This window comes from Botryllus schlosseri, chromosome 15 (genome assembly GCF_051294905.1).
Source record: "Botryllus schlosseri isolate E-star chromosome 15, Bs_hap1, whole genome shotgun sequence".
Classification (NCBI taxonomy): Eukaryota; Metazoa; Chordata; class Ascidiacea; order Stolidobranchia; family Styelidae; genus Botryllus; species Botryllus schlosseri.
The window spans coordinates 318,701-346,689 of record NC_137250.1 but is presented as its reverse complement, the minus strand read 5'-3'; the positions used below and the strand labels follow the sequence as shown (position 1 = coordinate 346,689).

The window sequence follows — 27,989 nt, the reverse complement described above, 5'->3', positions numbered from 1 at the left end:
ATACGACACGTCCTGATTCGAAATCTTATTTCAATCTCAGGATGTGCGGCACATAGCATAACCGATTCGAAAACAAAATATTTAGATATTTTTTGGCTACATTATGGCGACTGTGGAAGGCTAAGATATATCAAGAAAGTTTCAGAGAATAGTTATATAATAATGATGAGGATGTTACAACTGTCTCGAGTTGTCCAATGAAATGGATACATTACTTATTGTGGATCATGGAGTACTTGCCTTGGATCTGGAGACCTTGATTCAAATTTGGTTCAAGCATGAGCACATAGTTAATATTGTCCAGGGCCACATAAAACGATTTGATCTGTTATAGTGAATATAGATACGTCGGACTCTAATGTGAATAGGCTAACCAACCAAACATTGGAGACATGTTTGAAAATGAATTTTTCAAATGAATTAGATGTATGTTTGAATTTAAATCCAAGAGCTAGTCCTGGCTTGATTTTCAATTAAGGAAACATGTCCCGAGGTATCCAAAAATGTCGTAAAGTAAGTTAATAACTGTTTCTAGTGAATGATGCCTTATTATCAATAGTTTCTTTTTACGAAACAGATTTGTCGAAAATTGAATGATGATACGAAGGGTTCACGCATTCGTCACGACGAAGGTGTTAACACTATACTGTCAGTTTATGCTCGATCAGTATGATCGAAGTATCCGCAAGTTTACTATTATGTTATTGAACAAAATATGACATCATTCTATGTTTCGAAATATGTGCCCTCCGCAATGGGTGATTTGAACTTTTATCGCGTATAATATCCTTTGTTTAGAAATTTTGTTCGCAAATAACAGTTATAGTACAAATGCTAACGTATGTTGCATGCAACAGCTGCGCCAACACGGCAGGCTACGCTTTAATTAGTTTACATTTAGTACTACGTTGGCAAATCTATCGTCAGAAAAATGCGCCACTATTTTAAGTTTTCGTGTTTGCGAATCTTTTGCAAATTGATGGATTTTTAATTGTACGTATAATATGTTATATTGTATGGTATCCACATGAATTATGCACTCAGTTGTGGTGGTCAAAACACCACTGAAATGAACTATCGACACAAAGTACCGAAAGACATAGCCATTATCAGACTCGAACTCCAGAACTGACCAGTGACCATTGATGGGCATTGAATGAGTATCACCTGCTAGGATATAGATGGGCGGAATTAGGTGGTCATCCCTAATGGCACTTAATCATATAATGATTAAACCGGCCGCTTGCACCAGTAGCAAAGCATACAGAATGCAGCATCGTGATAAATTGCGCCGCAATCGCTCCACAAAGCCGATGAACCGACGACGGAACGAATCAGAACAGTACTTGGAATATATTGCATTGAAAGTCGCGGAACTCGAGACGAAAACCCCGTTTTCTGTCGAACTTGCCTATGCGACGTGAAGCGAAAGTGCTTGATAAATCCAGGAAACGACATACGCGAACGAGGAATCGATGCCTCAACTGCAATTGCGAGCAATCAAAAATATCTCGAAGGCTAAAAGACTCTGATCTATGAGGTGACAATATATAAATTGGTCAGAATGAACGCTGAGTGTTTTGAGGACAATAAGTAATCATTGGAGTTACGTGATCATGATTTGAAGGCAGAAATGTGGATGTGACAATTGACTTCCGGTTATCAATATATTTGTAAATGCATGCCTCTATTGCTAGTTATGTGAGCACGTATTGTTAATAATTGCTGCAGTTTTTGTATTGCTACGCCAAAATTGTCTCGGATGAGGACGAATGTCGTCATGTTTTAAAATAATTTTGTTAGCATTTCAACACATCGGCACCTGACGTGCCCTCAGGCTAGTTAGTAGATGCGTCGGAAATGAAATGAAACGTTGGACTAAAACTAAAGTAATATGTACAGAGTAGAGTTATGGGATAGTAACCATTGGAAATAACTGGGGGGAGGTAGAATGAAACAGATTACCAAATTAGCTCCCCAAATAACAAAAGAACAAAACACTAATGTCATGTTAACTTGAAAATTTAGAACCTTTTTAGTCATGTTGTTAAGCATAATGAATTCTCATGTGTTAATTTTATTGCAGTATCGATTGTTTACCTATGATTCCTGATATACTACACACATACGCATTATAGTTGGCAACGAATGTACTAAGCCAAGACCCTCTACCCTAGCTGGAATAGAGTTTCAATTTCGTTCTGAATAAGGACCTACGTTGCCTTTGGATCACAGCTTATACGAATATATAAAAAAGCTTAAGGCACCAATACAAAGTAATAAATCAAAGGAAAACACCGGAACACAACGATAGAAATATATTTGACCCTAGTCTTCGAATGTCAGTCCTTTTGTGGTCATCTATCGGCATATTTTTGGTATATTTTATATGGATGTATATTGGGCAGGAAAGGCCTCAGCATATATATGTTGAAACATACCTTGGAGTGTTAATCAAGTTGTAAATTGTGCATGATGGATGGGGATGTATAAATTCGTATTATAATTTGAAGTGTGCTACATGTGTATCATTTATAATCGAGTTTATCAGTAATTAGACCTGTTTAGCTGTGCAATTAATAATTGGAGTATTTGGTTGTATTAAGACAGGAAATGTGTATTCTAGTATTATCTGAGCTCTGGACCGCATATGGTCATTGTTGACTGAGGCAATGCGTGAAGATTGAACATCTGGAAGTTTGCAGAAGAAAGAAAAGAACCTGGAATAAAGGCTTCAAGACTGATATCTACTGATAATCAATGATTGTCAAAATCAGTGATATCACTGCCTCCTGAATAAATTATTCCACTCAATTGGTGGCCAGTATCGGACTTCTGAAGTGCCAGTTTTTCTACGTATATGCCCTGTCAAACGTCACAGTGGGGACCGATCTTGATTGTTTTAAAGGCGGTAATAATAGTTATCATCCCAACTACTTGGACGGTGTCAAAAACGCTGTTGCCGTCGATAGGAATAGTGTTCCAGTGTCCTATGCCTTCAAAATATGAAAGAGAAAGCACTCCAAATTATGAAGCCAAATCCAATCAATACATTGGCTCATCAGTTCTCCTCGTCATGTAACTCTCAGCAAGCAAATGTTCTGTGCGAGAAACCTACATGCGAATTTTATTACGACAACAAACCAATGACGAGTGGTTCAGCGGACAGACAGGAAATGCCGCAAAAGCAGTCCCAACTAACTGGACGTTATCTCGCTGTCGTCGATAATTCAGATTAATGCCAATCCGGACCTTGGACTAAACACGAACTTGGCGACCATTGGTAATTGGAAGGAATCAATATGAAGTATATTCATTGATCCGAAAGGACCGGGCCGCTATTTGCGATATCAGTATTCGCCAGGGATGGTCAGTGACGGATTATTCCCACCTTCAGGACCAGGCATATATTCCAATATTAAGGTGGTAACATTGTAAATATCTTTACGAAATTTAATTTATCTGTTTTCAAGGTCGTATAAAAGTAATACGATTAAGTTGTAGTGTTAATGGAGGTACAGCAGAAAAATCACGCGATTTTTAAAATATGTTGACATTGGGTAGAACTATGGTGTACAAGTAGAAAATAAATTGGAAAATAGTAGTTGCGTGCGAACTTTCTGGTAAAATGAATTTTATATGAAGATATAATCTCTGGAATTATTTTTCGAATAAATGTCACATCAATGAAAGAGAGTAGGCTACGTATTAGTGCGATAGGTAACTTAATATCAAGATATATTGTAGGTGATGTCGTGACCAATAAGCTAATGCTCGGAACTGATACGATAATCAAATTTAATCTCTTGAAGTGCTTTTGCAGTATGTCGTAGGTTATATTATATTGCACAACTCGAACGATAAGTTAGATTTGGAAATTATGTTTGGCACGTTGAGACATAAATAAAATAGGTGTTTTGAGATTATTTGCAGAAGTGACGAATGTAGTTTGACGGATTTCACAACATAAAAAAAATATTCGATATCTGTTTCATAATAGATTAGAGATACTTTTACACCAAGGAATTGTTATCCAGATTATCCGTTTAATCTATGTTATCAATGTAGTGTTGGTTATATGCGCTTTATTTTTCAGTCCTCGCCTTTGCGGGTGAAATCGTTATGGTGATTTATGTGTAGCATCCTTATCACGGTGTCACATTAAAAGAATTACAAAAATGCACCTATTATTGGCGTAACTGCTCATATTATGACAATAGTACACGATGTGGGCTGTTCAATTTAAAATCTGCAAACAACGATTTACTTGTTAAATTAGGTATAGCCATCCTATGTCACCCTTTTAAACAACTTATTTTGATGACATTTTCTCCAGAATTCAGTTTTGCATCTTAGCGTGGGAAGTCGCTACGATGATGTGCTGAATCGTCTCAAATCACTTCTTATAAATAACTATGATTCATCCTTGCATATTTTTTGTCCTGGAAAATGAACCAATCATCGCGGTTTACAGAAAGTCGGTTACACTTACAAGCACATAGACCGAACCTCATTCTATAGCATATAGTATAGACAAAATTGCTCATTTTAATGGAAGCGGGGGGAGAATTGATAACCTCAGCCCTCAGGGGAGCCAAGCAAAAATCGATCACGATATTCTACAGTCAAAAAGTCACAGCAAGCAAAGGTTAAAATAAATGGATTTCAGTATTTATTACAGCGTCATTATGTGAAGCGTGAAACGGTTGGCGAAGGCGAAATGTGCAAAATCGACTAAGCCAACCGGTTGGTAAGTACTGCGTATATATATGCACGAATGGGTGTGCCAAAATAATTACCCGGAAAAGTGGAATGTGGTCGCACGAAGTGTGTTAAAGTCTGTCAAGAATGCGACAGCACCACTTTCCAGCGCAGTAACCGATAATGCTGTGTTGCTTAGTTTTAGCACAGTTGTCGGGGAGTTCTGGTAACATTAGGACGCAACAAATTCCAGAAAAGAGGCCGTCGAAGAGAATTCATGAACGAGCACATTTCAAGTTATGGGATCCGATGTCGTTTCGCATCCTATAGTCATGGGCAACAGTTATGGTGAAAAGTATGTTGATATATTTCCCATACCTCCTCATAAGACGTGGATATAGAGCGTGGGCGCGCGCCAAATCTAGGGATTTGCGGTATAAGGGCACTTCCCACCTTCTCCTTACCAATACAAACACTCCCCAGCAAACACAGAATATATTGCATATATATTGTGTATATGTCTCAACTACTTCAAAATATATCTAGTCATATGTATTGTTTATATAAATCTGTCGACACATTTGCACATATATAGGATATCTTCAAAGAGACCTGTATGACATTGTCATGATATCTTGCTTGACCCCAGATGACCCCTGACCCTATGTGACCCCTGACCCTAGTTAGGTACCTGGACCTGCCACATCCTGCACTGCCCTTATCAAGGAAGACTGACTGATAATTTTACAAATCATGCATGGCTTTGTTCGTGTAATAAATCAGCACAGAACTGCGCAATCACTTCAGCAGTGATCGCTATTAAAGGTGTACTAAACGATTATGAATTATTGGTTGTCGATCGACAGCGATGGCGATGTTCTTTGCAAGCTGGAATGGGCCCAGATCAGAAAATTGTGGAACGCGATAAAAACATTCGGGATAAAACATAGTCAATTCCTAGTGGCAATAACTTGGAAGTTGCGTGCAATAGAGAGAATGTCGGTTTAGTAATTTTATTTAATAAGAAGCAGTTTAAAGAAATGTGCTGACTTGCCCTAAGGGAGTTATGTCAAAATCATACATGATATCATAACATCTTAGGAGCGATTCTATTTGATCGGAAGTGAATATTGTAAAAATAGGTTGACGTATCCGTGCCCTCGGGATAAAAATCGCAGATCTACGTGCCAATAACATTAATAAACAACGAAAATATCAAGTGCCTCGAGGGAATGCTTATAATGTTTCACCGGATACTTGATCATGTTTCACCGGATACTTGATCATGTTTCACCGGTAACCCCTTTTCAAAGTGTCTTCCGGAGAAATGAGTTAGGGTGAAAAGATAAATTGACCCCGATCCAGAGTGCAGTTTAACAAAAGACGACGAGAAAACAGAACACAGGGTATAAATCAAGCCCCGAACTACTGCTATCTCCGGCTAAGCAAATCTGCGTGATCCCAATGCGCAGATGCATTGTGGGTACTCGGTTAATCGATTTAGTACAGGGGCTTATGGAAAAGCGGTCAGTGTTTGAATATATTTGATTCGTGTTGCCCTGTATGCGTATAGAGCTTTGAATGACTAATTATTCCAACATTCAGGATTTGTTTCAGCCCAATATATCGTGTCAGTATATTGATATTCTGTGTAATTCGACATGTCGAAGATAGTACGTTCATCAGGTGGTAGTGGTAGCCTTTGCTGTGCCTGGCTGTAGTAAAAGGCGGAAGAAGATATCCAGTGAGTCGTACGGGAGAAGTAATAGTAACGGCAGTAGTGATGAAGAGTCGATGGTAAAGCGTCGATACCCCAGAAATTTTCACCTGTAAGTGAATAACAGAATAAGCATAGCAGCCAGACATGCCCATATCAGTCACATCAGTTGTAATGAACAGGTCATGGTAAAGTGATAGCAGAACATTTCGTTGCGGCTATATGAATGGAATGACCAGACCAGACTACCAGCAGAAATCCTTGTCACCATATCTTCTATGTAATGTTCATCATCAATATCTGTAATAATCTGTAATAATGTCCATCTCACTCTTCGTATTTTGTCCGTGATCGAGTACAAGCAGTTCGGCCAATAATCAGTTTAGTATTCAATTCTTGCTTATGCTATGTAGGCAAGAGTAGGAATACAAGGAAAAGATTCAATTAATGGCCTATAGGTTTTCATCAGCATAGTTAAAACAGGATATCTTTTTCAGATGCTAAACAAATACTGTGGAAGTTGCAAATTCCATAGTCGAGTTCATCTATAGTCCTTATAGCTTTGTGCGAAACTGTCAATTTATTTATTCAAAATTATTTTTTATTTATTCAAAAATATTTTTCAAGGTTTACCTTTGAACTGCTTTAGCTTGAACTGCTTTAGCTTTAAGAGGCTGCGTCAATCTTGAATACAATAGCCTATGGAGTGAAAAGTGGCAGATGTATAATTTTATCAGACAAGTTATTTTATGTCCCTTCTGCTTTTATCATAGCTCATAACAAAGAATTGACTATTTAGTGTGCTTTGCTTCATACAATGCTCCATATAATGCAGCTTTCCTACTAATGAGTCGCTGAAAGGAAGATGGTTAAAAAGCATGAAAAGAAAAAACTGGGTCCCATCAAGATCGTCAGTTATCTGCTCCGATCATTTTCCGGAAAGTGCCATTTACCATGTGGGCCAGTTGATACGTTTGAGGGAGAATGCGGTGCCAACGAGATTTCTGAACTTTCCGAAATATATGAGGTCAAAGGTACAGTAGACATTTATATATTTACTTCTAAAGTTAAGTTTATATTAGTATACCCTCACCCTAGCCTCTGTTGATGTGAAATTCGTGAATTTCAGGCTTCCAACAAACGGCAAGCAACACTTCAAGATAAGAAACGTTATTGTAAAGCACAAACTGGTGAAGCAGTTCTCCACGACCGCAGTTACCGTGCACGTACCTCTCCTCAAAAGCTGATTCAACAGCAACGCCGTAGAGTGGTACAAATTAAAAAGGGGTTGCATGCTGCCAAAATGAGGACATGCCGCCTGAGAAAAAAAGTGATACTCTGGATGAGGTCATTGCATCTCTGAAGAAAAAAAAATTGATCAGCGATTTGTGCGGAGAAGTAATGTCACAAAAATTCAGTCGTCTACCAAGTGAGCTGTTGCAGCGCATGAAACTACAAGTTGGTGGAAGAGGAGTCAAATACTCTAAAGAACTGCAATATTTTTGCAATGACGCTGCAGTATTATTCTGCTAAGGCATACAATTTTGTGCGTCAAAATTTTCAACTCGCTCTTCCCCATCCGAATGTGATAAGACGCTGGTATGGAAAACTTCCCGCTGAGCCTGGCTTTACTGGTATTGCGTTTTCTGCTATCAGAGGAAAAGTAGAGGCATCAACAGCTCCTGTAATATGTTCCATAATGATGGATGAAATGTCGATCCGCAAACAGGTTTTTTTGGGATGGAAGAAGATATCGAGGATATGTAGACATGGGTACTGACTGCGAGGACGAGGATTCTTAGCCACTGGCAAGAGATGTATTAGTTTTTATGGCTGTTTGCGTCAATTCATCCTGGAAGATTCCGCTTGAATACTTTTTCATTAATGGTTTGACAGGATCGGAACGAGCAAATTTGGTTAAAATTTGCATGAACAAGCTTAACAAAACCGGTGCAACTGTTGCTTCATTGACATGAGGCGGGCTTTCCTGACAATCCGCTTGGCTTTCCTCATTGCGGGCAAACATATCGTCCAGGAACATTGAGTCTAGTTTTCCTGGTCCATATTTACCCAATCATCAAATCCAAGTAATTTTAGTCCTTGTCAAATGCTCCAACTCATCAGAAACTGCCTACCAGAATGGGTACTTTGCTAGATGGGAGTGGTCAGCAAATTTGGTCTTTTAAATTGCAATTTCGATCAGAATTGGTTCGTTTATTGTACCTCGTTCGCAGATATTAAGCCCTAACTTATCCCACATTTTACTGTCAGATCACCCTCAATTACGTCGAGGGTGACGTCAAGTTAATAACAATTAATTGATATATTTCTGTTTTTATTTTTTTGATGTTACTTATTTTAATAGAAAAATCATTCATAACCTTGCGTTTCTCATGACTGAAGATAGTGTTTCTGAAAACGAAAGTTTGGGTTACTAGACAGTACAGCGCGGTATTTCGTGTGATCCCAGAAATGGTTGATCGAAAACCAGGTTGTAATGTATTGTCTTGTAGGGAAGAAAGGGATCAGGTAGGCAGCAACTGCGTGATCCCGGAAATGGTTGATCCGAAGATGCACCAGGTAGGAATGCTTCATCTAGCAGGCAAGGAAAGGTGGGTGGGTGTAGATTTTGTAGATTACCTCAGGTCGTTGCGTTACATTGCTTTTTTTCATCGATGATTGATCTGATCAAATCAACGATAATAAACTCCGAGCGCAGATTGTTGTAACCAACATAGCGTCAATTTCAGTGAGTACTAGGCAATTTTACCCCGATCTAAATACGGACTCATGCATTCATCTTGTATCACTCATTTAATGATATAAGCATATTATTTCTCTCATTTGATCACCTCTGCAGAAATCGCTAACCCATATTGCTACACATAACTCACATATCCTCACTTTCACTTTCTACGATTTATTTCGACTACTTTGACACAATGAATAAGTAGATTAACAATTAGGTCGTATAACTTTGATTGTAGCTGTGCCTTTGTCATGTCACATGATGCTGAATTTTCCTCCGCCAGTGGTATTCATAGCCACCACGTAGCTGGCACTGATAGCATTGACATCAGCGCCATTGTAGTGAGAAGATTTTGAATCGAGGCCAGGGTGATTATGAGGCAGTCTCCGGTAATAACTTGAAGCTGGTGGTCATAGCCATATATGCTTTCACTACCTATAGATACAGTACCTGGGAAATAACAACAAAACTGACAATATCCATTGCAATTATTTGAATGCTTGGTAATTATTTATACTTGAGATGTGCCTGTTTGCTGGTTTTCAATATTTGTAAGAATAGTAAATCACAGTGTGTGCTTGCAACTACAATTCGAGGACGCAGTACATGAAACTGAAGCTATAATGAGTATAAAGACAACATCAGCAAGCTCCTTCAGGATTTATGGCATCATATCCAAATAAAATTGCCATACACAGTACCTGAAACTGTAGGGATAGAGAAGACAACATTATCAAACTCCCTTAGGATTAACGGTATCATATCCAAATCGAATTATCAATGCCATGACAATTGACTTATCCCAGTAATTGTGAAAACAGCACTCAAGGCCAGCAGGAATTTTTGAGCAGAAGCATATGTTTATTTTTTCTTTTTTTTTTTTAGGGGTACCCTGGTGGAACCGCAGTAAACCACCACCCCGTTACGCTTGTGGCAGCCGCATGGCATTACACCATGTGACTATTGCCACAAGCGCCTTTATAGGTCACTCTTGGGTAGAAGGTACCCGAGAGCTCCCTTAAGGTTGCTTCTTTGTTGCCACTTTTTTACCTTCATCAGTTTCTCTGCGTTTTAGGTGCAAATGGCTGTCACAAGCAGGCCTTGGCTGGGGGCGTCTGCGGAGGCTTGTCCCGCCGCCACCATACTTGTGACTGGGATACTGCCCCGACAAGCGGTTTCAGATCCCGGGTTTCGAATATGAAGGCCAAGGGCCATACTCTTCCAGGTGTGAGAGTGATTGGAAGTATCGGTTGGACCACGAGGGTTTCGCATCGGCCAGCGTCCAGTAAGCCGATGCTTACCTTAATGCAACCAAATACTTGTTTATTTACCTGAATACAACGAGTTAAGCAATCTACATCAGGAAGATATTTGCAAATGAATACATACAATGACACATATATAACCTTATCTTGTCCGAACCATCGAAATCGATATGTCCAGGCCAAAGAGTAATCAAAACAGGCACATCAACCAACCACTTCTGCCTTGACTACCAGCTTAACGCGCAACTATCAACTTAACCCAAAGATGGCGGCCAATTGATCACGCAAATATCGCGAGTAACGCACTCCAGTGTTTATATAGCTCAGTGGTATAAATACGAAGCACGACACACGAGGAAATAATGATTGGCGGTATAATTACTAATCCTAAGACAAATAAGAGATAAACGATACCAACGTAAAATGCACGAACATAACAAAGATGACTCAACCAAGAGGAGTTTATGGTCATCAAGAATTATTACCGGATCACTCAACAAGGATTAACTCATGGACTATATTTCTACAGACAAATTATTTATTCGTAACAGCTAACACAGCAAAAGTACCTACAGAAAAGAACAAATACCGGTTTGTTAAAAATCACCATTTGTCCCAGAAGTTACCTAACCAAGACATAGCTTCATGTTTATGGTAAATTTTACATTGAATGCTTGCAATGGTACCGGTCATAAAACAGCTTAACCAGACCACCTCGTCAAATATTCAAATATTGTTGGTGCAGCACTGTCCACACAAAGATTGCGAATGCCAGTTTCAAGAGGAACTGAACATAATCCAAATCGCCAACTTCTGCCTACAATTTAGGCTACATTGATGTCACAACTTGGACATTATATATTCAATAAAACCAGTGTTGGGATGACTCGAGTCACCTTTTTCGCATGACTTGACTTGACTCGAGTCACTTTGCTAAAATGACTTGACTTGACTTGACTCGTCGTATCAGAAATGTGGATTGACTCGTGACTCGGAGCAAAATTCCCGAGTCAAATTCAAGTCATTAAGTAATCGGTGTTGATAAATATCACTGTATCTTGCATATCTTCGGATTGTTTGCGAAACGCTGGTGTAACCCGTGAGAGCGACCAATCATTCAATGATCGTGCGTTTTACTGAGCCTCCATTGTTACCTCACAAAAAATTGACCGCTAACGAAGTGATCGAAGCTTACAGCTTACGTGGTCATAAACTAGAATAGTGAAGTAATTAAATAGCAAAATGTATATTTCTGTTCTCTGTTCCTATCTTAACCAAACCTCTTATTTCATTGAAATTGAATTCGAATAAAGTTTATATAGTACTCAACCATTGGCGCAGGCTCGAAATGTATCATATCAATTTGTAAATGCATTGCATCTTATCAATTCGTTTCTCTATCTCGGCTGGTAGTTATAAACTGAGGCTATGCAATTCGCAGTTTTACGTATATGTGAGCGATACAATGCCTTCTTGCGTGAATAATTGACTCTATATTGGTTCATCTGTACAGAATCAATGACCACGCAATCGGCAGCTCAGACAGCTAGCAACATGCAATGACGTTACCATGCCTCATACTTCAAAAAGGCAACTTGACTTGAATTGTGACTTGACTCGTGACTTGACTCGAGTCCTCTCCAAAAATCGAGTGACTTGACTTGACTCGAGTCACCTTCAAAAATCAATTGACTTGACTTGACTCGAGTCAAAATGTGCAATGACTCGTGACTCGAAGGTAGTGACTTGATCCCAACACTGATAAAAACTCATTTTTCAGCATTCTATGTTATAATAGCTTCCATATGATGACTATAGTGATGAAATTTTTTAATTTGACAGAAATCAGAGGAATACTCCAATGATTTTCATTAGCAATGACTTTAAACTTGAGTGCTGTACACAAAAAAGCTAAATTGTAACTTGAATGATATATTAGATCAACTTCTACAAGATAGCTCATGTACAGACCTACCAAAAATTCGATCGATTTTACGATTGAATGAGCCGGAAAAGCTTGTTTTTTATCATGCACCAACTTGAAAAGCTGGATATCGAATTTAAAAACTTGAAATTGTGATGTAGGCTACTCGGATATATTTCAAAATCACTCGATCTGTCTATCTAAAAACTGAAATAAACCATTACGGTAATTTGTTTTAGGGCTACTGACATGGAGTTAGCCTATTACTGAAAATGAATGAGATGCACCAGTCACTGAAAATATATACTTCCTGTATACACTGTAGTAGTTTATTGTCAATGTTATTGTAATTTTAAAGCACTGAGAAAAAGGTATAGAATGTTATTAAAAATATCATGAAAGTGATGATCATTCACGATAAAAAAATTTCGTTAGCGGATGCGATTGCGTCGCTCGCATAAATCTCCCCTAAATACAAATTGGATGAAAAGGAGTAGCAGCCGAATCTTCAAAATTATGTGGATACTTGGTGAGTGAATAGTGCTATATCAAAATCTGCAAGGATTCTGGGCGGGGGGGGGGAGGCTCAAAAAGCATGTTAATAAACCGGGTCGCCTTCAAGAGCATTTAGGAGATTTTCATCTAATTATATACAAAATGAATAGAGTACGGTACTCAAAACAAAGTATGCACTTATAATCGGTGCAAACATTTGATCATCGACTCCTCTTTACGACAACATATTCCACATTGGTGCATGCATAGGGTTACTACTGCCCAGCGATTTACGAGTCGATTCACTCGGGCCAAAGGATAGACGGCCATCGTAAGATTCGTATATGACCATAAACATCAGACGCTATCTCCCTTCAACTGGGTACCAATCGATCCATTCCACAGGTTGGCACAGCGCACAGTATGCAGGTTTTTTCGCACATTTAATAATGAAATCCGTGCAGGTCATGATGTGCACAAAGCATTACACAAGTAGAAGAAGCACTCTACAATCCATGATAATAAGTACTTGAAGTGAAGTGAAAATGCAAAGTCTGTAAAAGTACTCAGGTCACATGCTTCTAGCATGAACCTGAAGTTAGAACACAGTGACCGTCCTAAACACCTTGTCCGAAATGGTAAGTGCCTTGCATTATTGGAAAGTGAGAAAAGCTGAACGCATGATTTTAAAATGACGAAATGTAGCCAAAGTCTTATTGTCTGATATAAGCTGAATTCAATCTGTTGAAGTGCTAAAAAGCCGAATGGATACTTTTAAAATGACATAAGCTGAACAAATTCTTATAAGACTACGAAACAAATTTCATATCAGAGACGCATTGCATTCAAGTTCAAGTGCTTCGTTAAGGAGTAGGGCCGGGCAAAAACTCGATTGGTCGTATCGCATGCGAAACACACATTCGTGGAAATGACATATCTGTCAAGTCGTGATCAACCCACACCATTGTCACAAAGTGCAATGAAATAGGTGCGGCCGGAAAGATACTGAATCATCTTCCATGTCATATTTGACTGGAATTATATTCTTTTGGGTCACAAAAAGGTACCTATTTGACTATCCACATCACTCATGCTATATTGACGTGATCAATCACCATAAGTGATACTCGACTTGACTCGAAGCCTAATACTGGAGTCAGAATCAAATCTGCCAGTAGGGTTGTTGAAAAATAACCGTTTTCTTTACATCTTACCGGCCATTCGATAAAATTGTGATGCTGGCTGAAAAAGTTTGACTCAATTCCACCATGTATGAAGACAAGCTTTCAGAGTTAAATTATTTTTTAATTGATTACAGAATTTCAAAAAAAAAAATTTCCTGGCAATCCCACGATATTGCTAAGTTGTCTGGAGAAATGAAGCACAGCAAATCTGGCTCAATTCCAACCGGTAGAAGAGAAGTTCTTCGAGCACAAAATTTTGGATTTGAAGAAAATAGTCTTTACGGTGGCAAATTCTTCAATAATTAATTAAATTCTGCCGTAAATAGTATTATTTCAAATCCAATATTTTGAACATCAAAACCTTCTACTGGTTGGAATTGAGCAAAGTTCGCTGTACATTGTTTTCGAGTATAACTTAACAATTTCATGGGGTTGCCAGTAAAATTTAAAATTTTTCAACCACTTCGGTTCTACGGGTTGGAATTCAGTCAAATTCGGTGTGAAGCGTTTTTTCATTCAACCTAACATAGCCCGTAAAATCGACGGAAAAGAATTGTTTTTCAACAACCCTACTGCCGGGCCCTATAGACTAGCACAGTGGGTCCTTGTGGTTTTACACTACCCATCCATCCCTCGCAGTGACTTTTCCAATAAGCCCCGGAAGAAAGGAATGTCTCTCCACGTTTTCTTGCACCCGCGAGGCAGCTCGCGACAACGTTCCACGTTCAATACTTGCAACATCGGCAACCGATCGTTCAGACACGACAACAGAGTGTGTCCTCGAATGTCCGTGGATTGCATTGAGAGAATTTTCAAATTGTTGTAAACACACTCCTTCCAATCACTTCTCGCCATGGAATCATCCAAATTTTTGTACATGTCAATATGGAGTTCTTCTAATGAATGTCCGAGAATAAACAGAAGACCTCCGATAGCGTGACTACTCGTAGGTCTATCTTTGATGGTCACATCCAAGTGGCAAAGGTGCTGACACGCCTGGAGGCTGTTACATAGCGTATCAAGAGTAATGTATCTTCCACGTAAAGATAGTTTGCGCAGGTTTGGACAACCGCACAATTTCTTCACCAACGTCTCCGTACCTTTATTTGAAGGAAATTGAAAGAAATCTGACAGAAATTGGTTTGAAATGTTCAATTCCTCCAACAAAGGGTGATGAAAATCGTGTCCCGGCGCAATTTCGATGTCGGTATCTTTTAGGTGGAGGACTTTGAGCTGGTTCAAGTCTTTTATGAATTTCATCCTGAATGTGTCGACGTGCTCGATCTTCAAATGGCTTATGTTTTGAAGATGATTCAAGGAAGAAAGGGAGATACGGCTACGTTTTGAAGAGCAACATTCGTAGCCCACAATGTCCACTGCTCTCAAACACGTTCCCATTTCTAAAAATAGCGAGACATGAGATTAACTCACAGCATGAGTGGGTACTGGGTAGGGTTAGCATATTTTGGAAATCTAAAAAGAGGACACTATTTCAGAATTTTAACCGGAGAAGAATTCTCAAAAAATGGTAAATTTTACCCACTCGGTGGGTGGTTGACTAAAAAAAAGAGGTCAACTTTCCGCTCAGCTCACGAAATACCCGCCAGAGCGTCACTTCGGTGCTGATTTACGGCATCTCAGTCGGATTTTGCAGAGGACAAACGGGCGTCCTCCAAGGACACTTTCAAAAAAGCCAAAAAGAGGACAAATCCTCTTAGAGGAGGACGTATGGTCACCCTAGTACTGGGTAACCCACGGGTGGGCAATTATTTTTCCTGATGGGCAGAATGTGAAGCAGAAAGTACATTGTCGGGCCGAGACAAATGTTTAAATTATGTTTTGCGACATGCAGTTTCATTTCTAAATTGTAATTATTGTTAACACATGTTGCGAAGCGGTCCCTAGCTCTGCGTGGCTTGGTAAAATAGCCTTGCTGTTTTTCTACCTTCGTTAGCAGGTCAGCATCAGTCGACTGTAAGTATATACTGTATGATTTTTCTGGTAATGCCGACTCAAATTATAGTCCTTAAACACAGAGACCTGATCGGTACTCGTCAGAAACTAAAAATACCGGTTCACAGCCGACTTTACAAAACAAAAAGGCAGTGCTCTAAATTTTTTGAAATGTCGAACTTCACCCGTATCTTTCATTGCTTGGCACAACATCATTTGTGAGTGGAGACTGGAGACGGCCGTTAATGACATGCACTTATCGCATTACTTCATGAATTAGGATTTGGAAACGTAAGACGTAACGGTTTAAAGCACAGGCCTGGCAACAACCAAGATTTGAACTTGAGTATGTAAACAAGTGACTTATAACTTTGATTGTTATGGCAGAATTTGCTACCTGGATTACTCAAACAACCTACATAGGTTGCGTAATCACGGTACATAAAAACTAGACATCAGAGTAAACGCATCATTTCTAGATCAGTTTATACAGTGGTTTTTGTCCAGGCATTAACATTAATTTAGATATTTTATAGTCTACATTCCAAGGAACTTTCAGCTCAGAATCGCGTCACGGGTCACATTTGGCCCACACAATGCCCGGGTCTGGGGTAACCACAAATCCGGGTTGGCCTATCCAGTCAATACGTACATACTTTTCACATATTTACTTTGTAAAGTGACTCCGATTTCTTGCTAATTAAGGTGGTGAGGGCGGTGTTACGTTAATTACAGTGGAGAGGAAGTAAGATAGTAGCAAAATCCTTGTAACAGTTATGTGGGGTTAGTATGATTACCAGTGAACTTGGCCATCGGTGAATTCGGCCCACGGTGAACTCAGCCCACCGTGAACTCGGCCCTCGGTGAATTCGGCCCTCGAACAATTTTGCATTAAAAATGCATTTAATGTGAATTATGATTCTCAGATAAGGAAGAATCGCAGTGCGAGAGCCTGATATCGAAGACTCCACCACGCACGCTACCGGTTCACCATGATTGGTTACTGGCAATGTTCCCTCTAAGCTGCGTATGTGCGCAAATGCGCAGTTCTGACACGGTAAGTTGCGCACAAAAATCCGAAGTGATGACCATTTTTTTAGTTGTTACACACTGTTGTCCAAGGATCTGCATAGTGAGTTGGCGAGTGTGCGCAGACTCGTCAAAAATTAGAGGGAAGATTGGTTACTGGAATTATCGAATGTAAACATGGAATGGCAACGACCGATTTGCAGCTTCGTTCCGCTTCACTGGGGCTTTATTCGGAATTATTTTGCGGAAGTGAATGTAGGATTTCTGGCAATTTAAAAGTTATCTTCCAGAGAGCAGAATTTACTGAATCTGATTCCGAAAATATAAATGAAAATACGGTATGGTCCTCTTTTCACATTTCCGAAATATGGTAACCCTAGATATTATGGTTGGACCCTAACCCTAATATCCACACCCCAACCCTAATAACTCCCTCCCCTAACCCTACTGTCCCTCTTCCCCTAACCCAGTGGTTCCCAATCGGGGGGGAATTCCCCCCTTGGGGGGATTTTGAAATTTTTAGGGGGGAATCTGGCTTTGGCGTTGTTTTGGAAGATGCACTTGACTCACCAAGTTTTTAGATTTTTATGGTAGAACTGTAGTATGAATGTATGAAACTAGTTCAGAATTTACAATTGTATGTTTCTTTGGCGTGGTAGATTTAAATGCCTTCCGTATAGATATTACACTCCTGATAAAGTGAGGCTCGCGAGACGATTTCATTGGGCCCGCGACAGCATCTCGGCCAAATTGCTACTAAGCAGGGAAAAGTCAAGAAAAATTCAGCACAAGGCCGCTGGTGAAACGGTTTACCTTTTTAAGCCAACATATGAGCTAACGCGAAAAGCATGCCAGATTTATCGATTCAACTCGAGGCCATTCCAAGCGGACTTGGTGATTTGTTTTTCGTCAGCGGCTACCTGACCCGTAAATTACAGGTCAAATTTAGGTGTACTTTACCAAAGTGTAGTGCGGTCCGTATTCGACATAGTTCGGACATATCGGAATATGTTTGGCCATTAATTGCTCAGTCAACAAATGGTTGTGCTTTCTAACACACGAGGCAACTTTTTCACAGGGGGGGGGGGTTTAGCTCGAATATTGGCCAAGGGGGGCACAAGACGAAAAAGGTTGGGAACCACTGCCCTAATTCTAATCGTGGGATACCCTAACATACCACCAACCCTAATATCCCCCCCCCCCCCCAACCCTAATGTCCCCTCACCAACCCTAATGTCCCCCTCCCCCCAACCCTAATGTCACCTCCCCAACCCAAATAGTACCCCTACCCAGCCCTAATACCCCACCCCCAAGCTACAGTTGCAATAACGAGCAGACCACGCGTGGTTGATATGTGAGCGTCGCGTTATCTCCCGCGCTTACGCAATCCGTGATCTAATCACGCCGTGACTGCGTGAGCTAAGCATGCCCTGACCTCCGTACTATATTGACAAATCACTTGATAATATTATTATTACCTTAATAATTCATATTAATAGTTGTCAATACGCTTTAACACAAAATTCACCGAGGGCCGAGTTCACCGGCAACCGTTGATATCTGCCAAATTAATTTCATTACTCAACTCTGACGCAGTAGTTCTTAACGTTTCTCTAATATGAAAGCCTTCAGACACCCCAATTTTCGATGGATCATGAAAACCAAAATCTACCACGAGACTCATCTACTAAATTACTATAGATTAGCGGTGCACAAAATGAACTGGCAAGCGGGTGAGTGTGCGCGCGTGCAATGCTTTATTATTTTCCGAGGCTGGATTTCCGAGGCTGCGATCCCCTTTGGTTTCAGAGTTAGTTTTTCCTATCCCTTATTAAAACACGGAACAGCACTCACGACAAAAGAATTTCGGCCAATCGGACACTCGGATGCCCGATCGAATGATTGAGATCCTTCGAAGACTTTCTCCATGCTTCTTGAGAAAGGCAGAGAGCGACTTCACAGTGTTGCAGTCGGTTACGCTCAAATTGCAGATCCCCCTCGTATGATCACTGACAAATGTCAATATTTCACTCGGGTCGTGCAGGCTTGCAAAACTCAAAGTGCGGATATGTCGGAGTTTATCTGAATTTTTTTCTGCCAGACTAATCAGCGGTGCAATTATTCTTGATTTGCCTGACATCAGAGCCGGAGAAAATAAGATATGCGTCCATAGGTGAGAGTTATTAGCAACGGAGTTCCAATGTTTACAAACTCTTCCTAGAGTTCTAAGACATGGCAGAGCGCTACCTTCCATGGAAATGACGTATCCAAATATTTTTGATAGTAGCTCAGGGGGCAGTAACATCCATCGAGTGTGCTGATGCGAGTGAGGACTCTGGAACTTAATTTTACTTTCACATGCAAGTGGTTTAGCATCACCTTCAATATCACTCGATTGAATATTTTCTACAGAAGGCTTTACTTTCTTTTTTCTCTTCGAAGTGGTGCATGTTTTCTTCCATTTTTTGGGTTGCACGTCTTTCTTTGCACTGCCTTTTTTCGGATCAGAATCAGAATCTTCAGACGATACCGATACATAAGTGGGTTTCCCATTCATGTTTCGAACAACTTCGTCATACAGTGCTGACATTGCTGCCAGTCAGGTAATTATTTGTAAACACGAAACTGGTGATTAAAAATTGACGGTATTCAAGCATTTTATCAGCATCTGCATTAGGGGTAACCCTAAAAGGAGGGAACGCGGAAACTGCGGAACTCGCGGAAACGGCCCCTAAAACGCGGAAAATGCGGGAAACCTCGATTCCTAAAACGCTGAAACAGAGGAAAACGCGGAACGCGGAACAGTCGGTCATTGACCTCTATAGATCACAAAGTAGGCACTAAAACGAGGAAACAGCGGAAAAGGCGGAACGCGGGACAGTCTGTCATTGACATTTGTAGATCTCATAGAGGAACTCTACAGTCTAAAACGACGAAACTGCGGTACACCAATTTTAGAGTGAGGCGAAGTAGGACTCATAAATGGCAGAGAACTGTCGTAATAGTTGATGGCGCTTCTTCGTTTTACGATCATGACAAGTCAGTATTCCCCCATGACACCAAAAATGTTTCCCATGAACACAATAAAAAAATTTACAAACGTCAAAATAAATTGTTTTTTCCTTGGGAGAGACTGCAGTGATAACGCTGTGATCACTCGCCCATGATATTTCACTATGTCTCGAATAAGAAACTACTTCTCGTTGTGATCGAGACTTCTATATAAGTGTAGGTAACACGTGTTAGAGATTACCTTTATTATGATTGACACTCTATACGCTACTACTGCATCAACGTCGAATAAACCATTGTATTGAGCATATATCTGGTACGAAGAACTTCACCCAAGGCAACTGCTTCTCGAGATAAGTATTGTATAGCCGAGCACCAAGACGATTGGTTAGCTGTACTTTTATACAGATCATCAGAGACAATAAGCTGTAATTGCTGCATGGGCCCTGAGAAAGTCGTTCGGGTATACAACTTCAATACTGAGACTGACGTTTTTGCTATCGACGACAAGGGCATTCTTCACGGACGAACACGGTACACGTTTTTAATTGTCAATTTCTGTTGAAAACGATCATGACAGCTGACCCTATTGAATTGTGTATGTGTTAGTGATTTCTGAAGTGTTATTGTTGTTTTGTCGTAACATATTCGATATTTGTCATAGACAAGTGTTTACTGAAGTGTCTAAATGGCGAGTAAAACTATGCAACCAGCTGAGATGGTACTAGACTCTGAAATCGGTCACGCTAAAGATGTTAAGCACGAAGTTGCTTTACTCGGTATTGCCGATGAAATAATTGGGCACGCTTTTACTATCAGCTTTGCTATAAACGAGCCTACGTATTTAGGCGAAGCAAAAATTAATCTAATTGCTACAATTGGTCAAAATAACGCGGCCAATTTCTCCGGACAGCCGGGGCTATCAGCGCACATTGCGAAAAATTCGACTATCGTCGACCCGCAAGACTCAAATCGCCTTTTCGTTCAAAATTGTGTCGCGCCGTCAGTAAATGATAGCTCAGCTTTTCTGAGACAATATATGACTGACGCGCAAAGGCAAATGACTTTGGTTGTTGACAAAATGAAGCGCATTACATACTACATGTACTACATATTATATACTATTATACGGGAACTGTTGACCTTTGCCCAGCGTGCCGACGCTGGTTTTCCTGAGAGGAATAAATATGCGAGCGCAATACATTTGAATACCGCTCGCCGTACGACTAATCTATGATTTCCAACCAAAATATTACGCTAAGCTATGGTCGAATGTGAATCAGGTCTTAGGTATCTTTTGCTTGAATTCGTTAATATGGGATTTATCTTGTGCACAGATCAAATTAACTTATCCCACAATCGTTGAATTCGTTAAGCACTATATCTTATGGGATTACCATACGCTAAGAATGGAATTATGTCCCACATTTACTGAGAAGATATCACCGATTTATACAATTACACGGCAACTCTCAATGTATATTGAATTGAGATGCGAGAAATCGGGGGCTGGCATTCGTTCGACCCGGGTGCGTGTAGAGGCGGGATGAAGAAGTTCAGAGCATAACGCTTCCTGGTCCGAACAAACCTGCAGATTGAACGGACCGGGGCTAAGGCGGGCCTCTTTGCGATCATTCCTGTGTCTATACGATAGAACCTTTGACCAGTACCGCAGTCTCGTGTCGGATTTATATGCATTGAATGTAATGTCGAGCGGCATCCTTTGTGCCTACAACGCATTTTTATCAACCTTCATATAGCTTAATGGCCTCCGCTAAGTTAAGGTGTTATCGGTGACTTTAAATATTATTAACATTACGGCCGTGATGTTCTTATCTCAGCTCTAGAACTATTATAAAATTCGCTATTTAATATGTCACAACGGTTTCTTAAATTTCGTAACGCTTTAGCAAGGAAGTGTAATTTTGCAATACAAATTTCTTGTTCAGCATATAATCGCCTGAAATCATCATTCGGTTCCACCATTATTATCTAACCGAAATTATGCTAATTTGCCCGAATATTGTACTTTTACCGATCGTCCATAATGACGCATCTTTCATTCAAAGAACCCATTCGTAACTCCACATTGAGTAATGGTAGTCTGACGGCATTTCAAAAGGGGATTTCATAGGCCTTTCAGCTTTCAGACACATAACAGCCCTCTCACTCCTCTGTATATGATAACATCATGCCATGATCAATGTGAGTTTGACAGATATTGTAATTACTCACTTACATTTCTAATAAATCCCTCATTTGTTTTCGATTACGCGCCAGACCTTGTGCACAGAGCATCTATTCCGCCACTCCTAAACGCTATCTGGTTTGCTTGTTGGCCTGACGTAATAGGGCATGACTCCCTGTTTGAATTTTTTTCTACAATTTGCTCCACATGTTACACATTAATGTATAAGCGTGCAAGATTGAAATATGACACGCCTTCGGGACTATTTGTAATTACCGAGGCCGTGCTTTGCAGCCAGAGGTGGTCAGTAACGAGTACTTCTACTTTTTTCGATTTACTCGAATCGTTTTCCTCTACTTCTGATACTTACTCACGTACATCTGATTTTCGCTACTTCTATTTCATAATACTTTGTGATCTACTTACTTACTTTTCGCTATTTTCAGTTTGTCAAGTAGAACTAGTTCAATCCTTCAATCAGGAAGATAACCTGAGAAATTCCGGGGATGTTTTCACGAAGTATCAACACTTAATTTTCATACAAGTTGAGTAAAGCACCGCGTTGTCGCACTTCGCCCCGCTCGTCATAACGTTTGAAACGGATGTTTCGCAATCTAGCATTTACTTATCATATTGTAATCTAGCAGTCCATGACGTGTTCTAATCTGGAAAAGTGGACTTTGATTTTTTTAGTTTTAGAGATGTTTTAGCATACCAACCTTCGAAACTTTCCGGACTAAAAACGCTTTTAGAAGTAGCATTTAATATTTCATTTTCAATCCCCAGTATCATATACTCTGAGTTCTAATTAACATCAGTTCTTTTGTCTGGATAACATACATGTTGAAGTAGTAAAGCAAGTGTAGTAATGCCTTTAATTTCCGTAAATAAAGCTACACAATATGGCATTTTTACGGTCCAATATATTTTTTTATTAACGTTTACGGATCGCACAAAGTGTTTAAAGCGTATCCAATACAGCTTTTCCGTATTGCTCTTCGACTAAAACCGCAGGCCTTATAATATGGGGGATAATGTCATATCATGATGTTTTCTAAAACGTGCTGTTCGAGTAAACATAGGATTAGTATCGCATTTACATATCAATACTATGATTTCAATCCCATGATGCTGACGAATGCCTATGCTGTCAAAAATTGGATACCTCCTGGTATGCATCAATATAAATCAAGCTCGGTACCTTCCACATAGCTCGATTTACACCTTTTGAGAATCCATGTGAGCGAATTACGATCGTTTTCACAACTACTTATTTACTTGAGTAGATTTAAAGTCAGTCAATTCTACTTCTACTTCAAGTAGTTTTAAGTTGCTTATGGAAGAAGAACTTCTACTCGTACTTGGGTTGATTTTTTTCGTCGCTACTTCTACTTCTACTGAGTAACTTTCTTGACTACTTTTACCACCTCTGTTTGTAGCATGATTTAGCTTTGCTATCTGTTTTTTAATAATAATTTGATTATTCAGCTATATTTCATTCGTAACTTACTATCGCTACCCTACTTCTATATTTCACGGCATCGCGTGCGTACATTTAGCATTACTACGAGCGTTGTCCCGTACTTCAACCACATGTTGCAATTGCTGAGATAATTACTCCGCATAAAGACGACTATCAGAAAAACGTGTATTTCCACATTGTCAAGCCCTTGAAACGCCCATTAAATTTCAGTTTCGATATAAATTTCAATAAACAACCATTGAGCAGGCTTATAATGTATATTTCAAGTTTGTAACATTTTTACGTACTTTAACAGTCTTATAATGACTCGATTAACAATTAATATCAATTCTGTACAACGCGTTGTTTTATCATTTCTAGCCAGTTGATTGACTTATTGTGATGAGTTGTTTGGAATTCACTTTACAAAACTCAGCATTACCTATCAATCGCACATCCGCTGCCAAGATTACGCAAACCATTACCCCGGCTGCACCGAGAATTTATTACTTGGATCGCAATTTAACAGACATGTTTTGACTTACATTAGGAGTTCGCTAGTTACCAGACTTCCTGTCCATATTGCATTTTCTTTCGCCACGTGCAAAATATTTTTCGTACCAACTGCAATACTAACCAAGCAGTACTCAACCTTCTTCTTCAATATTATTCAACAATCTCTAAAAATGAAATTGGCTGTAGTATTTTTCTGGACCTTCAAAAAGCTTTTGACACAGTAAACCACAGTCATTTACTCGATAAACTATTTCGATATGGGGTGAGAGGCTCTCAGCACAATCTAATAAAATCTTATCTATCAAACCGCATGCAATATGTTGATGATCTATCTTCTATCTAGTCTGCTTCATCGTTAGTTACCTGTGGCATCCCACAAGGATCGGTCCTTGGACCGTTACTGTTCAATATATACTTGAACGACTTGATCGCATGCCCTCCTTTTCACACGGCACTTTTTGCGGATGACACATGCTTGTATGTCTCGGCTTCCTCTCTTCCAATCTTGCAAGAATTAGTTCACACTCAAATGCATCGAATAAGTTCCTGGATGAATGCGAACAAGCTACTCCTAAATCCGTCTAAAACACAAATTCTAATCATTAACCAAAAGCCTAGTCCTGTTACATTCTTCTCTCCATTTTTGAATCTGAATAATACAAATGTGAACCCCATCTCCTGTGTGAAGTACCTTGGAATTCACATTGACGATAATTTATCATGGAAATCCCATATCGATAAAATTACTACGAAACTTTCCAGGGTTGTAGGGATTTTTTCTCGTCTAAGACACAGTCTTCCAAGACCTGTGCTTAGAAATTTATATTTCTCACTCTTTCATAGTCAGCTCAGTTATGGCATAGTCTTCTGGGGACTTGGCTGCAAAACGTACTATTCGAAAATCGAAGTACTTCAAAATTTGGCAATTAAATACATTAGTGGTATGAAAGAACGGGAACGACTCTCCCCCAAATATAAATCCCTGAACATCTTGAAAGTAAAGGACCTTTGCACTCTGGAGGTTGCTAAATTGATGTATAAGTATGATCGAGGTGATCTCCCAAGTTTGTTTAGTGATATGTTCACGCCATCTAGTGTCGTACATACACACTGTACTCGGTCTTCGACTTCAAAAAAATTATTTGTATCTAGTGTGACGAATAGTAAGTGCCGCAGATCAATCATATATCATGGACCAAAAATATGGAATGACATTCCTTTAGCCATGAGGGAAATGTCTTTTTCAGCCTTTTGTCGCGAATTTAAATCTCATTTACTCTTGTCATATTGAAGTTAGTTAGATTTGCATTGTAATAGGGTCCATCAAACCACTAGGTGTCGCCAGACTTTAGGTGGTAAGGTGGTAACCGCCGTTGTTACGTACGCGGTTGCTGTTATCAGAAACCTGTAGGTTACTTTCTCGATTGTGTAAGGGTATTTTTTATGGAAATAATGGCTACAACATATTCTACGTGGACCGTAAGCTCGCTATAATATGAACTAAAACTTCGAAAACTTCTGGTGCTGAGCTGGTAGCCGACATTTAGTTGACAATTTCACATTCTCACCTAGTTATCAAATCGGCCTTATTTCCTTCCGTAGAAGCCTTCCGAAGTTTTAGTTCATTTTATAGCGAGTTCACGGTCCCCGTAGAATATGTTGTAGCCATTTTTTCCATATAAAATACCCTTACATAATCGAGAAGGTAACCTACAGGTTTCTGAATACGGCAACCGCATACGTAACAAAGGCGGTTACCACCTAAAGTCTAGCGACACCTAGTGGTTTGATGGACCCTATTGCCGTATTGCCGTATATTGGATTTGATAATCTGATGTTGCCAAATTGTTTCTTTTTCATAATTTGAACTGACAACTCTGTACATTTATCCATGTTGTTTTCATTGCATTTCATTCTTTAGTTTACTTCTTTATTATTGTTGCCTGTTACCCTGTTGTTGTTCCAACTTACCACTGTTCTACCTGTTTTTAATTTATTCTTGACGCGAGACTCTATTAAAAGACGATTTTTGTACTCCATCGCTGCAGCTGACTAGATGGTCCCTAAGGAACCGTATCGCTGCAACATGTATTTTGTTTTTGAATGTAATTTTTTGCTCAATAAAAGCTGTCTCTCTCTCTCTCTCTGTCTGCTCCCTACATTTTTTTTCCGCAGTCGCCAGTGATTGACCCCTTGCTTGCAACGCTGTATGGGAACAGCGTGCCTTATTGTTTTTAAAATTGTTTCTGATATTGCTAACACCGTACTACTTAGGTACGCCTTCTCAGACTGGTTGCTTAGGGTTAGACTTTGTATTTTATTTCATGCTTGAATTCATTATTTTGTGCTAGTTATAATCGTGCTAGTATATTCCCTTTCTACGTCATGCTGTCGTGAGGTTTTTACAGAATTGACGAAAATATACGTGTCCGTCGTCCACACTTCCGCGTTCCGGCGTACGCTTCTACTCATGTGTGCAAATTCATCGAAACGATTTCGATCAACTCAAAAACAACGATCTGGCAATAATATACTTCGGGACGACTCTGACACCAAGTGCCGTCTCACATCAACAGTCGCACAGCAACAGTTCGCCGCTATTCCACCGGTGAACTGTACCAATATACCGCGAACGATCGATTTAACCGACCGACGATATCCCAATTTTGCGATCATTGGAAGACTCGACAGCGCCAACACGCGTACGTAGCCACGTCGAATCTGCAACCCCGCACAGCGTCTAAGTGAGCTCTATATACGCTGAAGTCTGTGTCAATCAGACAAATGATGAATCGCAGACGAAAATTACGCAGTTCTTACAAACCGAGACGATGCCAGACCCCACAGGAAACCTGCATGTGCACGACAGTGCAGGCACACATGAATTGAGTAACAAGTTGTACGCCGGAAACATCGAGATATGTTGATATCTCTATGGTACATTATCGATCGAGATTTTGTACGAATTTCACTGACCAGGAACACACTGGTGCATATGGGCCACGGCCCGAAACTGAAGTTTACGCGGACTTGAGTATGTTGGTTACTCCAAGTCACAATATCGACCGAGATATTGCAATGTTTGAATTGGCCACTATTGTATATATACCGGCCACACACTGAAGTTAATTTTGCCTTCACGCGAACAGCGGCAGTACCACTCATGATGATTTGGGCTGTCACGTGGATGAATTTGTATTTGTTTATGCTTACTTTTTGCTTAGGATTAAAATGTTTTGTGTTATTCCATTTCGGGTAACTTGTATATTAGAAATGCAGTATAAAACCTTACTCTTGCAACTTCTCATACTTAAGCTGAAACTGCATAGGCCTAATTCATTGTAGTTGTTGACAACATTTCATGTAATTACTAAATGGTCGTTGAAATTAAGTCCTTACTCGTAGTTGTGACTAACCGGTCTTTTTTTTTAATGGGGACGGGGTGACCTTTCTGTACCAAAACTTGTATTCGACATAGTAAATCGATTTTGTCATTCATGGTCGTATAATCTAATTGACTTTTCCCTTAATTGTTCCTAATTAATTCCCTTTTCAAGTAGAGATAATGCAGTGATAACGCTGTGATCACTCGCCCATGATATTTCACTATGTCTCGAATAAGAAACTACTTCTCGTTGTGATTACTCGAGAGTCGAGACTTCTATATAAGTGTAGGTAACACGTGTTAGAGATGACCTTTATTATGATTGAGACTCTATACGCTACTACTGCATCAACGTCGAATAAACCATTGTATTGAGCATATATCTGGTACGAAGAACTTCACCCAAGGC

General features: G+C 39.7%; 3 protein-coding genes across 3 annotated transcripts in view; 2 read left to right on the top strand and 1 right to left on the bottom strand.

Moving 5' to 3' along the window:
* Positions 1 to 41: 41 nt before the first annotated feature.
* LOC145457464 (heat shock factor protein 1-like) overlaps positions 42 to 27,989 on the top strand; it is a 68,302-nt gene continuing 40,354 nt past the window's right edge. Inside the window, exon 1 of the mRNA XM_080335681.1 lies at positions 42 to 2,607. The gene's annotated coding sequence lies outside the window, so the exon portion shown is untranslated. The remainder of the gene's footprint in view (positions 2,608 to 27,989) is intronic.
* Positions 2,605 to 27,960, top strand: LOC145457466 (THAP domain-containing protein 5-like). The gene is made up of 3 exons (XM_080335684.1): positions 2,605 to 5,056; positions 7,254 to 7,452; positions 7,548 to 27,960. Exons 1-3 carry the CDS (start codon positions 5,001 to 5,003, stop codon positions 7,779 to 7,781), a joined length of 489 nt encoding a protein of 162 aa, XP_080191810.1. The 5' UTR covers positions 2,605 to 5,000; the 3' UTR covers positions 7,782 to 27,960.
* LOC145457463 (F-box/LRR-repeat protein 6-like) lies at positions 13,276 to 19,607 on the bottom strand. Its single transcript, XM_080335680.1, has 2 exons — positions 18,872 to 19,607; positions 13,276 to 15,435 (listed from the first exon to the last, which is right to left on the bottom strand). Exons 1-2 carry the CDS (start codon positions 19,605 to 19,607, stop codon positions 14,654 to 14,656), a joined length of 1,518 nt encoding a protein of 505 aa, XP_080191806.1. The 3' UTR covers positions 13,276 to 14,653.

What these genes read in the sequence shown, in the direction of transcription:
- LOC145457466 (XM_080335684.1), top strand. Translation starts at nt 5,001, where the DNA reads ATGGGATCCGATGTCGTTTCGCATCCTATAGTCATGGGCAACAGTTAT. An exon ending in GGCAACAGTTATGGTGAAAA is followed by an intron (nt 5,057 to 7,253) that starts GTATGTTGATAT and finishes CATATAATGCAG; the next exon opens with CTTTCCTACTAATGAGTCGC. An exon ending in CGAAATATATGAGGTCAAAG is followed by an intron (nt 7,453 to 7,547) that starts GTACAGTAGACA and finishes CGTGAATTTCAG; the next exon opens with GCTTCCAACAAACGGCAAGC.
- LOC145457463 (XM_080335680.1), bottom strand. Translation starts at nt 19,607, where the DNA reads ATGTCAGCACTGTATGACGAAGTTGTTCGAAACATGAATGGGAAACCC. An exon ending in TTGGCCGAAATTCTTTTGTC is followed by an intron (nt 15,436 to 18,871) that starts GTGAGTGCTGTT and finishes CGCTATTTTTAG; the next exon opens with AAATGGGAACGTGTTTGAGA.